Source organism: Dromaius novaehollandiae, chromosome 1 (genome assembly GCF_036370855.1).
Source record: "Dromaius novaehollandiae isolate bDroNov1 chromosome 1, bDroNov1.hap1, whole genome shotgun sequence".
Classification (NCBI taxonomy): Eukaryota; Metazoa; Chordata; class Aves; order Casuariiformes; family Dromaiidae; genus Dromaius; species Dromaius novaehollandiae.
Window position 1 is genome coordinate 47,230,408 of NC_088098.1, and position 13,657 is coordinate 47,244,064.

Genomic DNA, 13,657 nt, shown 5'->3' on the forward strand with positions numbered 1-13,657 from the left:
GTCTACCTCTCCCGACAGGTTCACTCCGAAGATATTACTTCCTGTTGCGCTGATGAGACTTCCAAGCTCACCAAAGATGTTGCTTTTATTTAGGAGTGGCACGCTATCCACAAGAATTTACAGGAGTGCTCTCAGAAAGGACTGCTGCCAGCCCGAAGGATAATATCCGTCATGCGACTGAATACTACTTAGACCGAACAGTGGTACTCTCTGCACGTTTTTAGCAGCTAGACACATTTTTAAAGGGTTATGAGAGAGCATTTTAAATATAATTATGATATCAGAATATGGATTAAGAAAACAGAGAAAGAATCTCTATGCCAGAGTATGCCAACAGCTAGGCCTCAATCATTACAGGACCAGGTTAACATCAGGACAGTAGAAGGAATCACAGGATTTCTGAGCACAGGCAGCCTGCAAGCCCTTGAAAACAATACCAATATGCCTGTTTCCCCTTTGTGTGTGTTAAAGCTGCCACAGGACTACTGTTACATATAATATTGATTAGCGCTTAGGCACAAACACAAAGGTAAAGTCCCCCTGGTCAGCCACTCTGGTGCTATGGCAAAGACTCTGCAAGTGGAATTGCATCAATTTATACCACCATATAGATTTGTCCACTATATTTTTCAACATCCTTATCAAACTGTAATTTGCTCTCAAATTGCAACAATTCTCACTTGCCAAACGTACTTAGATAATAGCAAGTAGTTTCAAATACCAATAACGTGGATCTCCATGTTCTACCATATCTTTATAGGAGAAAGTTTAAAAATGACTTTCAATAGCAGAAACATAATTGCATATTGAACAATTCCTCTGGAATAAGAAAAGCTTTAAAGATAAAAATATCCACAACAGTATTTTTTTCAAGCAACATGTTCATACTTTAATATAAAAACACAGCCTGGCACTAGGAAGTCATGCTGCTTTCAGCCTTGAGATTAATTTGTCAAGTGATGCCAGCAAATGAAATTATAACTGCATTTAATCCAAATTATTTTTCCTAATAATACTGGTTTTCACTAGAATTATCCACCAAAATATCTAGAGAATTTATAAAATGGCTAATGCCTGACAGAAAATTTCAGCAATATATTTCCCAGAAAATAAAACAGCCATAAGAAAACTTAGCAGGTGTTAAGGAAGACTAATTACCTGAGCTGCATCTTACCTAAAGTATTTACACAGCACAGTCAAAGTTGACAAATTGAAAGCTGTGTTAAGAATCTCTCACAGGTTGCATACAAAGCAATATATCAGAACATGGTTAGAGCAGAACCTCAGGGAATTCTAATGTATCATACACCAGTAAAATGCATAAACGGTTTAAATTTTTATAAATTAGATAAATTGCATTATATGCTCTAGCAGGTAAATTTCTTCCTGTTCTTGCAATGGCAGATTTATTCAGAAGGATAAAGTCTGCTACACATTTTCATTGCCTTCTCAAGAACAGGGAAAAATCCAGTTTGGTCATGACTTACAGTATTTTTTATCTTGAAAGGTATCACAATATTAAAAACATGAGTAGGAACCAATACCTAATGACAATGCAAAGGGAATGCAGGAACTGTACCACAATTGTGGGCCACTATTCAAACACCTACCATCTTTTCCTTGTTTTTAAAAGGAGGCTCTCTTGCCAGATACATTTCAAGAGATCTAATATTAGTAAGTAGCTTTCAGGTAATTATCTGTTCTCCCTCCCTGAGAGTAGAAGTCTAGCATTAGGAAGATGTCTGATCTTTGGAAGACAGAATAATCACATGTTGGGTAGCTCTGAAATATGGTTATGGTACAGAACATGAAGCACCGCAGTAGACTAGAGGCACTGATCTTAGGCACCAATGAACATACTTTATCCTGTATTTGCGTTTCTTAAATCTCTGTTGGAAAACAGAATGCTAATAATACTCTGATTGAAAGTAAGCTGCCTTAGGAAGTTAACAGCTTTGTAAGAAAACAGTGACTCGGATTTCCACTTGCACAGCGAGTTAAGTTAATAGCTGAGAACCTACCAAACCTCTTTCAGCTTTACTAACATACCACATTATCTATGCAGGGACCAATTATATGAAACATCTTGAAAGAGACAACGTTGGAAGCTAGATCACTTCCACTGGGGTCTGAAAGTTGGTCTCTACATGGAGGGTGCTCTGCTGCTACCTACAGGGACTTTTTTTTTTTTTTTTTTTTTTTTTTTTTTTAAGAAAACAGCTCTGCTGTTGTGTTGATGTCACAGTGTGAAGAACTTGCATAGTGTCTGTAGTCATTACTGCAATTAAGTTTTGTTCTAGCACTTTCCATCAGGGCTCAAATGGTTAAGAAACCAAAAAGCCAGTACTAGTAACTAAGTGAAAAGGTTTATTTAACTGTATAAGATTTTACCAGCTGTAGCATAACTAAACCAACACCTGTCCAGCTTTTATACAGTGTTAGTACATCACTTCTATCATAATTTGTGGGGGTTTTTTCCCTTTGAAACAGATACCCAGAATCCACTCTGTCAAAGACTCAAATTCTAACCTGATTTCAAGTTAATGTTGCTAATTAACTCAGATGCATGAGTCATAAATGACTGGAAAATTTTGTCTGCCTCTATCTGCTCTGGAAGAGAGGTTTCTGGAGTCACCGAGATTTAGGACTTACTGGATAGAGCAGGACAAGAGAGGACTAAAACACATAGGACCACATACATCTGGAGGACCCACATTCTCACGTAAGAAGAAGAATTACTTCCTCCCATTCCCAAGCCCTCCAGTGTAGGTGGGCAGAGTTTAGCTCTATCTTTTCCCGTGGGAGTCTACTACTGGTGCAGAAGTAAATCACAATTCCTTGAAACATGGGAAGCAAGCAAGAAATTATTATTCCAGACTACATCTTTGAATCACAGATTCAAAGGAGTTTATGCAGTTTATATACTACATCATAGTTCAGGACCCTGCCTAGGTAAAACCGAGGCCCAAATCAATACTGCAGATGAATTTTAACTTTTCATTGTAGAGAAGACAGCTAAAATATCAATTACTTTTTCCATCATTAACTCTGATGATGTAATACCAGCAAAGCATTATTTTGGACCAATAAAGCACTTACTTCTTTGAGAGCTGCAGGAATTTTTTTCTGTTTTCTTCCAGATGGAATACTATGTAAAACTGTAGACAAGGCACTGGACGGAGATTTATGGTTGACTGGGGATCCACTCTTGGGAGTGCACTGGTTATCTAAAACGCATAAGATGAATGCTTTCGTGTCACAGGTGACTAAACACAGGCAATGATCCTTGGACATTTTTCTTAAAAGCAGATGACACTTTTATTCAGACTACAGTGTTTCAAATGTAAGCTGTTGATCTCTTGCCAGTCTGTCTGTAATGCAATTCCTAACCACATTAAATTCAGTGTTGAATTAACTTCTCAGTACTATCACTAACATGATGAGTCAGAACCCCCCAATTCATGATAAAGCTAAAAAATACAAGAAGTTTAAAACTAAACAGATTGGTCTTGTTTGTTTTCAAAGTCTATTTTCTTGCTTTTGAACTGTTTTTGCCCATACTCAGGATAAAAAAAATTCAAGTCTTAAAAACAATTAAAAGTGTTTAAAGATATCCATTCCAGTTCAGTCTGTGCTTCAGCTCTGTTCCCCAACTCTGTCCCTCAGTTCACTACACTTACCTCCTTTGCTTTTCTCAGCATGGATGCAGTAGGGCTCCTCCTTCCAGCATCATGCCACGATGCATCTCTAATTCATTCCCATCTCCAGAGCATGCCCTGTCTTTCTGCACTGCTCTGGGCAGTTCCTGTATCTCCCTTGGAAGACTTCTGCAACACTTCACTCCCTTAGGGACCCTTTTTCTAGCAACACCCACCGCTACTTTTCAGCCGTGCCTGGAAGGAAGAGGGCTGTCCTAAGCTTCATTAAGTCTCCCTTTTGAGTTGTACCTGAAGGTGCTGTTAATAATGAGGAAAGCTGGAGAGTCACTGGATTCCCAGCTGTACTACACCTGCTCTGCAGCTCTTCACATAGCTCTGGGTGTTAAAAAGCACCCGCGATTGCCTGCAGCACAGCAGCCTCTAGCGCCCAAGGCAGAGACCTGCAGGTGGTCCAGCAACCTGCCCCTTCCCTGTCTATGTAGGCTCCCACCGCTCCAAGGGCTATGATGCTACTTTCTGTGTCCAGCTGATAACGTGTCACTCCTAGCATGCTGGAGGCCATGGCTTGATTACTTCATCAGGGCATCATGGGTTCCCTCTGAGACCCCAGACAGCTTGCGTCAAACTGGAGCCCCTCCCAGAGGGAAGAGCCGCACACATTTTTAGTCCCTGCTTATGACTGTGCACTTTATGCTAGAGTCTTTGGACACAATTCAGAGCAAGTCTTGTGAGGTGGGACTGGATTCCCACCTTCCTGGGGGGAATGCCCCTGTTGATTTTATATTTATTCCTACATAATGACCTGAAGCTAATTCCAGGGAGACAGATTTGAATTCTCTCAGCTTGAGAAGCAAGCTGACCCTGGACCTCCTCTCCGAGGAAGTGTTATCATCATGAAGCTCTCCAAACTTCGTTTGCTGGCAGGCATTAATAGTGCCACATTCTCCGAAAGTGTTTCAGTGAAAATAGCTCTAGCTGTGGTGCTTTATACTGAAATCCATGTTGTTAGTGTTCAGTAGGCATGCTTAGGGGACAGCTGTTAGATCATGCCCTCAGAACGGATACACTTACTTTTCAAGTCCTAGATAAGCTGAGGCTTGAGAAAGACATTAAGAGATTCAGTTTCAGTAAAATAAAGGCCTCTGTCTTTAGTACTGCCCCAGAACTTTAGCTATCTCAGGAGCTTCGCTGGCAAAATTTAAGTGAATGGGCATATAAACATGTTACAGAGGGTAAAAGTACATGTGAACCCACTGTTGCAAGGTAAGTTGCAAGGACTTTAATGTATACTTGTACCCTCTGGTAAATGAAAAGTAATTTAACACAAGTTAGCCCAAAAAGAAAGCAGCATAAGCCACATGTCATTTATCATAGAGCAAATGCATGCGTGTGGACTGTAACCAAGGAAGGGCCAATGTATTGCAAATTCACTTCATCATTTACTCCACAGTAAGTTGTTTGGGCTCTTACAACTTACTCAGATGCTATAGCTTCTCAGGCAATTAGGCAGAATTAGACACTTGAACACATAATTCACAAAAAAGGGCAGAGGTAGCACTTTATGTTCCCAGATCTCTGCATCTCAATTCCTTGAGAACACCTCTATTTCAAAGGGGCGCTGCAAAGAAACACAAAGATGAAGCACATACCATGGCAATAAGGGCTACAGAAATAGGACAGGCAAGTTGAGCAGATTTCTTTTACCTTGTTTCTGTAGTTCTCTGAAGCAATGATCGCATACTCTTGCTGGCTGGTTTTTCATGTAGTCTAAGCTGTGTTTATTTGATGAACAAGCTTGACAGACAATCTGTAAACAAATAAAAGCATTATTGTGCATTATACGTATCTTGAAATCACCAAATACCTCCAAGATGTACATTTCAGTACTCTTAGGCTCATAACTGAACTTCAAACAGGTTTTTATTTTATACTGAAAACGATCTTGGCTTTTCTTTATGCGTTCAACATTCTGCTCCTTTTCCATGAGTGATCTCAGCTGACCAACAATTTTCTGTAAATGATAACAATTTAAGTAGAAAAATCACTGAATTAAACAACTCAATAAGCCAATGTTAACAATTCATGAAAAGTAGAGTAAGCCTGTGTTACTGAAAACTATTCAATTCAGAAGCTTTTTACAAAATAACTAAAAGTAGTTGTTGTTCTCTTGACAATTTCTCTGCAACACAGATGTCTTGATTACAGTGAATTCTGTACTCTGAGCAAAATAAAGGTTTATTAGATAATCGTGTATTTCACAGTAGTTAAATATTAAATAAGTTTGGTCCTAACATAAAAACTGAATCATTTATGAAAATTAGTGGAGGAAGGTATTTTGAACAATTCAGCTAACATCCTTGGTTTGTATTATACAGTTGCAGGAGTAGGAAACAACCATAAATAGTATTCCGAAACACAAAACATGGAACAGGTTAAAAGTTGAACACTGGTCTGTCATACACTTTTTACTCTAAATAATAACTGTGTTGTTTTTAACCCATATTATTGTGTCATACTACAGTGTCCCCTTAAAACAGATATAGTGCAACCAGGCTCCGCTTGTATTTGTCACACCAAAAAAACCTGAAAAACTAACAGAGAAGATGATTACAAAATGGCCTACCTTTCCACATGCCCTGCAATGATGCCTTCTCCATGTCAATGTGAATTCTCTAGTACAGATCATACACATAGTGGCTCTAGTATCAGGAATCCAGATAGGAGCCTTTGAGCCTAGTGGACTATCTTCCTCCTGTTTCTCTGGATCTGCCTGAGAAGACATAGGTGGAATACCATTAAATTCAGTAATGAAAAATACATTAATATTTATCAGTGATTACAGGTTAACTCTAACAATGCTGAAAAGCCTTCTCTAATATATAGTTATCATCTTAAATAAAGGTTATCTACTATTTCACCAGTGGCCATTATAACACAAGCCTAAAGACAAAGCTGCATTTAATTGGTTCATAAAGGCTCTGTGACTGCCAAGCTTTACCAGCATATCTCTATCAATAGCCACTACATATTAAAATCTCCTCATTTCATCTTTCTCTTCTCAAGATTGCTGAGAGGATTGAGAAGGCTGGTTTGGGTTTTTTGGAAGTAAAAAGTTTAAATTTCTGAAATCAATAATTCTGTGAAATACCACTTTGTTCTATCATCATCTAGTCTCATAATTTACTATTCTGTTTTATTATTCATCATAAAGTATCTTTTGATTCTCTAAACACCTCCCAAGAATCTTTACATTTAAAAGGGAAACAAAATAACAATAATGGTATGGTATACCTCTTCAAGACTTCTACTAGGATTAAATGTGATTCTCTTTTTTGTATATTCTTCAATTGACCTGGAGATGGCATCTAACCACTCATCTCTTTCCATTGCAGAACTGTTCGAGTTTAAAAAAAAAAATCAATTTATCATTAACATTTAAAAAAAAATCAATTTATCATTAACATTTAAAACTAAGAAGCAAGTGTTGAATTCCATTATCTTTATTACATGTTGACTTAACTCTCCTGCAATTTAAATTTTACAGATTGTCTCCTGTTCCTACTCGAGCTGATTTTGCTGATTGCTTTTTCTCAACCATCTGCATGATGTCAGTGCTTGTGCTGACAAATAGTAAAAAAGAATTGTGTCTGTTGTTTTAATGCAGATTCCCTCCCTCCTTTCCTCCTTCCAAAATACCCTGTGATTGTTTCAAGGCTTGTATGTAATTATTTCCTCCTTCTGGGTAGACCCTTGAATAGCTTGAGTAACACTGCCACTGGTGTAAACGATGCTCCCAGAACAAAGTCATGGGCCCTCTCCCGTAAGAGGGGCTCTGAAGCTTCCCTAAGCCTTTTTCTCCCCGCTTCCGTGTGTCTCAGGGTGCAGTTTGTTGTACTTGATCCTGTGAAACTCTCCTGTGAAACTCCAGGCTTCTGTCAAAAAGAATGGGCTGCCTCTTCCCCAGCCCAGTGCTCCTGACTGCTCCCTCCTACCGAGTCTAGTAATTATGCAGCTTCAGAATAAATTGTTTTTTGCCGTTTTTCCATTGGATCAGCTAACCCAAAGAGAAGAGCGGTCCTCCAGCAGATCAACTTACTGCATCTCTTTACCCAGCAGCTAATGGATCACTAAGTCTGATGCAAGGAAAGCATTAGGATCAAGTGGTGTGACACAGGAAGCAAGGAGAACAAGGACTGCTTGGTACAGCAGGAGCCTGTAGCTATACTGTATTAAGTACAACGTCAAAGTACTTCCCGAGGCCATGGGCAGACTCTCACTTTTATACAATATAAATCCATGCTGCTGCTGCTGCTGCTGCATAGACAGCCTGCAATACCTCCCTTTCAGCCGCTAGGTCTTCTCACCTGCCAGAACAGACACTTACATGGCCACACAGTGGGCTGTACGCGCAGTGACCTGGCCTGGGAAACAAATGCAGATTAAAACTAACCCAGCAAGCAATCAGCCAGGCAATCCTCTGTATCAGTTTCCTGACTGGGTTCATCATGCAGGTGAACAATTACTTGTGCCAGCACAAAGGAGAGGGTGGCTCTGAGGAAGGCCGGACCAGCTTGTGGCAGGGGAAGAGGTGGACTGCTTGTTTACGATGCAATACCAGCTTAAAAAGGGGTTCTAAAATTTCAGAACAGTATTTTTTTTTCCTATGTAAATAGCATCAAATAGATTATTTTTTAAAAGAAAAAAAAAACATGACAACTGTATAAAGCGGGAAGTTAGGAAAAAGGAAGGCAACAATTTACACAAATGAGGGACACAACACTTAAAGTACACAACAACAGTTATTTTTGATGGCTATTGTTTTATGCTAGATGAATTTGGAAGCTCTGATCATCTTTGAGCCTTTAAGAAAAACATTTTGAGCAGGAATTTTGAACTGAATGAAATTGGATACTACATAGAATCAGAGAGGACAAATCTGGTAAGGTAAACAAAGGGGAAGACTGGGAGGCAAAAGGAGAAACAAAGATCTAATGCACACAGGGTGAGAGTCAGAACAAAAGAAGAGGAAACAAGATACAAGCAAGGGCAAAGCAGCGTATTATTGTCTGTCCCAGTATCTCACTCTCTGAGTGGAACATTTTGTTCAGTTTATTTACCTTTGCTTCTTTATCTGGTAAGAACAATCTGCATTAGCTACATAACATTCATAGCTCCAGTCAATTCCTTTGGCTTTTTCAAAATCCAATTACATTTAATTAGGCTCCTAAAACTATTTTAAATATTTAAAAAGTTGCTGCAATCCTGGAGATTCAGCATCCCCAGATCGTGCTGATTACAGTGGGTTGCTCACACAATGAGCTGCATGGCTATGGCCCCAATATTTTACTGCAGAGCTCACAGTTAGCAGTTCTGCTAATGTTAGCCATTAGCCTTATTACCAATCCCACAGAAGTTCAGAGCAGAGGCTGTTCCATTGGCAACTGAACTGATATAATGGCTTGCCGCAGCAAAAAAGGCAGTGCTGTTTCTGCTGTCTTGCCCAGCCCTCCCCACACAGCCCTGCCACAGGCCCAGTGTTTGTTGCATCCTTCCAAAAGCTGTTTTAGTTTATTAAAATTATAGGGGTATTTTTTTTTGAGAGAGAGAGATTTTAGCTAACAGTGCAGCAGAAAACTTAAGTGGGCTGAACAGAATTGCAGCAATTGCTGCTCCTGGTGAACGTGTGTGCTGGGCGCAGGGGGCACAGCTGTTCACTGGCGCTGAGCAGTCAGCTGGGCTCCTCTGGGTGCACAGAGCTGCACTCAGGGTTGCCAGGACCAGAGCCTCAGGGCTCCTCTCACAGCTGAGCTACTCTTCATGAGCTGTCCTCATGTCACGGGAAGCAGTGCAGCTATGCCTGCCTGGGGTAGCTGTTAATTACCATTATTGGGAGAGACGGGGCCAGCTGGCCTCAGATCACACCAGGCAAGCATGACTATTGCTTGCAGGACCTGAGCTTTACTTGTGCATGGCGCTGGATCATGTAGATGCACGAGTCCGTCTCTCTGCTTAGGAGATCTCTAATACAATACTGCACGGTGCCACGGAAAACACATTACATATTCCTACAGGTATCTCAACAAAACTGAAGCCTAAGCCCAGACTAGATAAAGCAGAATACTAACACAGTCATTAGAAATAAACCTGAAATGAGAAAGATTCTGCCTAGGTATTAATCTATACTTCTATTATTACCTAAGCTACATTTTACTGCTTTTAATTTTTTGCCAGCTTGATTTCTCCTCTCCCCCAAACACTGTCCCCAGAATAATTTCCGAATCTCTTCTTTGGTGTGCATTCAATACAATACTTATTGCTGCTAATTTGAAAAAACAAACAAACAGAATAGAAATGAAGTTTGTCTCTGATGTCTGTGAGATTAATTTGAACAGTTTTGTAATTGCAATTTTTGCCAAATAGGAGCCAAGAAGCCATTAGCATGTGATATCATCAAAAGGAAGATGTATTTACAAGATAGTCTCTCCATGTCCATGCCAATAGAAACTGCATCATTCACTGAGAAAAAAATACATGCAAATATCTATTTCCAGGAGTTTCTTACTTGTTTTCCCCTCTCATACCACATCAAACCCAGGCCTTGCTTACAGATGGATAACAATCCGAAAATCCTCCACTGCACCTGGGACCCCCAGCACCTCCTTCATCCCAAGCATATGCAATCCCTCTGTTACTGTTTGGTAATTTAGGGCTTGTGCACACATATAACCTCTGGTAAATATAAAAGGTGCAGGATCAACAATACTAAAAAAGAAAGAGCAGGTCAGAGAAGCTTTAGTTGGTAATATGAGGGTCATCTTCCAGTTCTTAAGTTTCCAGTAACGCTAAGCTCAACACAAAAGCATGTCACAAACAGCAGGCAATGTGGTGGGAATGTTACGGGTTTTCCCTGATAGACTGGCACATATTTCACAGAAGTTGCCTTTAATCTACCATTTAATCAACTCTTCAAAAGGAGAACTATCACGTTTTGTAGAATATAAGCAGGTTGCATTTGAGATGATAATCTTTTCACAGGTTCCAATGAATCTTTTTACATTACTTATTTTTTAAATGACTGAAGTAAAAATAAAGGGTTTTAAATCATGGAGAAATGAATTTGGGTTGCCTACTGCAATCCCATAAATGCCTTTATGTATCTGTGCAATACCCAATCACTCACCAAGGCACCTAAGCACCATGGACCTGGTCATACGATAGTGGTGCAGAATCACATCTTAAACTGTGAAATGCATCTTTTTCCCAAAGTGCGGAAGAGCTATAAGAATCATTTATATAAATATCTGTTAAAAAATACATGCAATACTCCTTTCCAATCTGTTGTTATAAATAACTACTGCTCAGACACAATTGTGTGACTTCCTTTGGCCACTTTGACAAGGTTAACCTTGGTCTCCCCCTCAGCTACAGATATAGCTATCTCTATGCAGACATCCTAATGTCAGTATTTACAAGGTCACACAAAAAGCAGCAGTCTGCCCTTGCTAGGCTTTGTTAAATGAAAGAGAAAGCATGTCTTTGTTCACTGAGATTAGCACTGTCACAAGTGACAGAACACATAAAACTCCAAGTCAGACATCATAAAAACAACAATCCACCAAATCAGGTCTTTGGTAAAGGCAGCTCAGTAGAGCTGCTCCAAATTAATGGCCATGTATCCTTCTGCTGCTACCCAGAGAATTTAATTTTTTGATAGAGACAAGCACTATTCCTGTAATTTAATGTAATTTCTATAATTTCAGGTTTAATTCAGCCCTTCACTGAGGTCTATTTCCTGTTTCAATCACACTGTTATTTTAGCTAGATGAACAGAATGATTTCTGCTAATTTATATCAGTTATCAATAATATCAGAATTTATTGTTATGCTTCATATCCCCTCTTATTAGTGCACTGACAGGGCATATCAGTAATTTTGGAAGAAAAAAAAAGTCACTGAAAAGCAAATCATTGAAGTGAAACTTAATTCTTGTACTTCTCAAGAAAAGGCAGCAAAAGACATTGCAATTTACTCAACCTTTCTGAAGGTGCAGCTGAGCTGAAAAGGAAGAACAAGTAAGACTTTTGTTCCATCTGATTAATACTTAACTGTCTCGAGGACAGCCAAATTCCTACCATCTGCAGCATTGCCCAGATTGCTCAAATACCAGCCACATTTACTACAGATTTTGTGCTTCTATCCATCACCCTACAATGTGAAGTCTTCCTTATATGTCAAGGTGAACTGTATTAGAGACTATAAAATTCATGTGGTACCTATGAAACTGATTGCATATGATAACCAGATAACCATTTCTGCCAGCCCATAAAAACAAAACAAAACTACTTACCTTTTCAAAATCAGATTTTCAATACAAGCAAAAGCGAATTACAACAAAGCCTACTTTATTTCCAGAAATCCAATGATCAGTTCTCTATTCTATGGTTACTCAGCACAAAAGAAACTTTTCATTATATAAGTGCAAAATAAGCCCTACAATGATAATTGTCCTATATGGACAATAATGGCATATTTGAAACCACGTGCTTTTTCAATAATTATGCACTTATAAGACTTACCTTGCTGAAAGAATGAAAGATCTCTCTACACTTTCTATGTTCAGTTCATTCTGATATGCTTCCTGGGTTGGCTTTTTAACCTACAGTCAAGAGAAAAAACTTGCCATTCAAACTGAAATAGTACTTCTAAGTTGCTTCAGTTTTTATTGTAAAATGTTTTATTTTTTAATTGCAAAAAGGGTAAATTGGAGAGAAGATCTCACAGGTAGATCACACGTTAGTCCAGACAGCCCAGCTACAGTAAGGTTACATGCAGCCCACCATTTTATTTCACTGTGGGCTCCCTACTAACACTGGAGATGCACAGGGGAATGAAACTCAAGAGCTGGCAGACAGCTCCAGCTGTGCTTCAATCCGCCTAGGACCTTTGCCTTGTGAGCTTCTCCTGCAACTAGGCCAAAAAAGACATTACTGCTGCAGGACAAGACACTGCTGCTACAGGACAAGATGTGGCCCACAGATGTGCCTCAGAATGGGCATCTTGCCCATATCACCAAGGGCTGGACCATCCTGGTGATCCTTCACTTCTGAACTACTAAGTTTCAAATGTAACCAAGTTTGAAAGTTAAGAGTGGTTTGGAGCCACCACAAGACACCTGTTGACAGAAAAAGGGTCACAGTTCTGCCTGTGAAAGTTTCAGAACTGAACTCCAAATGAACTTAATGCTTTTCTGGAACGGGGATGAGAAAATTAACTCCTGAGGTGACAGTGCCTTGTTCCCCCTGACTGTCGTGTTAGACACCATGTCAGTATATGATACGGATATTCCTTGTCACGAGCCAGAGGGGTTTAGAGCTTAACTTTGGTGCTTTTCACAAAGGCTTAGAAATCATAAGCCATTTTTTCCTTCACAATTAGCAGATCTCTATAAACCATACAGATGTGATCTACCAGAAACTTATCAGGCAGAGATGTCTCATCTTTGGATGTGGGCTAGAAGGAGCAGTTACAAGGCAAGAGTGAGGCCGTCTAAGCAAAACAGACATAAGTAAGCAGACTATTTCGGAGTAGCTCAGGACTGGATGAAAAGACAGGTATAGATGATCCTGTGACAATAAAGTTGTTTAGGGAAACCTAGATAGTAGTCCCACAAAACCATATTATGCAACAAATATTAAGTCTGTAGCACTGTTCTGTAATATAAGCAACTTTAACATCTCTTTCCAACAATAAACACAGATGCCTTTTGAAAATTTGAAGACCCGAATTTAAACAAATTTGGAGAAAGACTTATTTTAACAGGCATCTTAGTGACTCACCTTCATTCCAGCCAATGAGAGCATGTTGTTGAGTTTATACATCCCTGACTGAACTGGAGTAGTATACAACAGGGCATCATTAAACTGTAACATAGAAGCAATACTTTTCAATGACTAAAGACTGTTTAAAGACAGATCATTTCAGATGCATTTTACCAAAAA

General features: G+C 39.3%; 1 protein-coding gene across 1 annotated transcript in view; it reads right to left on the reverse strand.

Moving 5' to 3' along the window:
• FGD6 (FYVE, RhoGEF and PH domain containing 6) overlaps positions 1–13,657 on the reverse strand; it is a 77,534-nt gene that overhangs the window by 10,414 nt on the left and 53,463 nt on the right. The window contains exons 13-18 of the mRNA XM_026123172.2: positions 13,496–13,579; positions 12,236–12,315; positions 6,951–7,053; positions 6,283–6,429; positions 5,364–5,466; positions 3,100–3,227 (exon numbers count right to left, since the gene is read on the reverse strand). Of these exons, the coding sequence (XP_025978957.2) occupies positions 3,100–3,227; positions 5,364–5,466; positions 6,283–6,429; positions 6,951–7,053; positions 12,236–12,315; positions 13,496–13,579 (645 nt within the window). The remainder of the gene's footprint in view (positions 1–3,099; positions 3,228–5,363; positions 5,467–6,282; positions 6,430–6,950; positions 7,054–12,235; positions 12,316–13,495; positions 13,580–13,657) is intronic.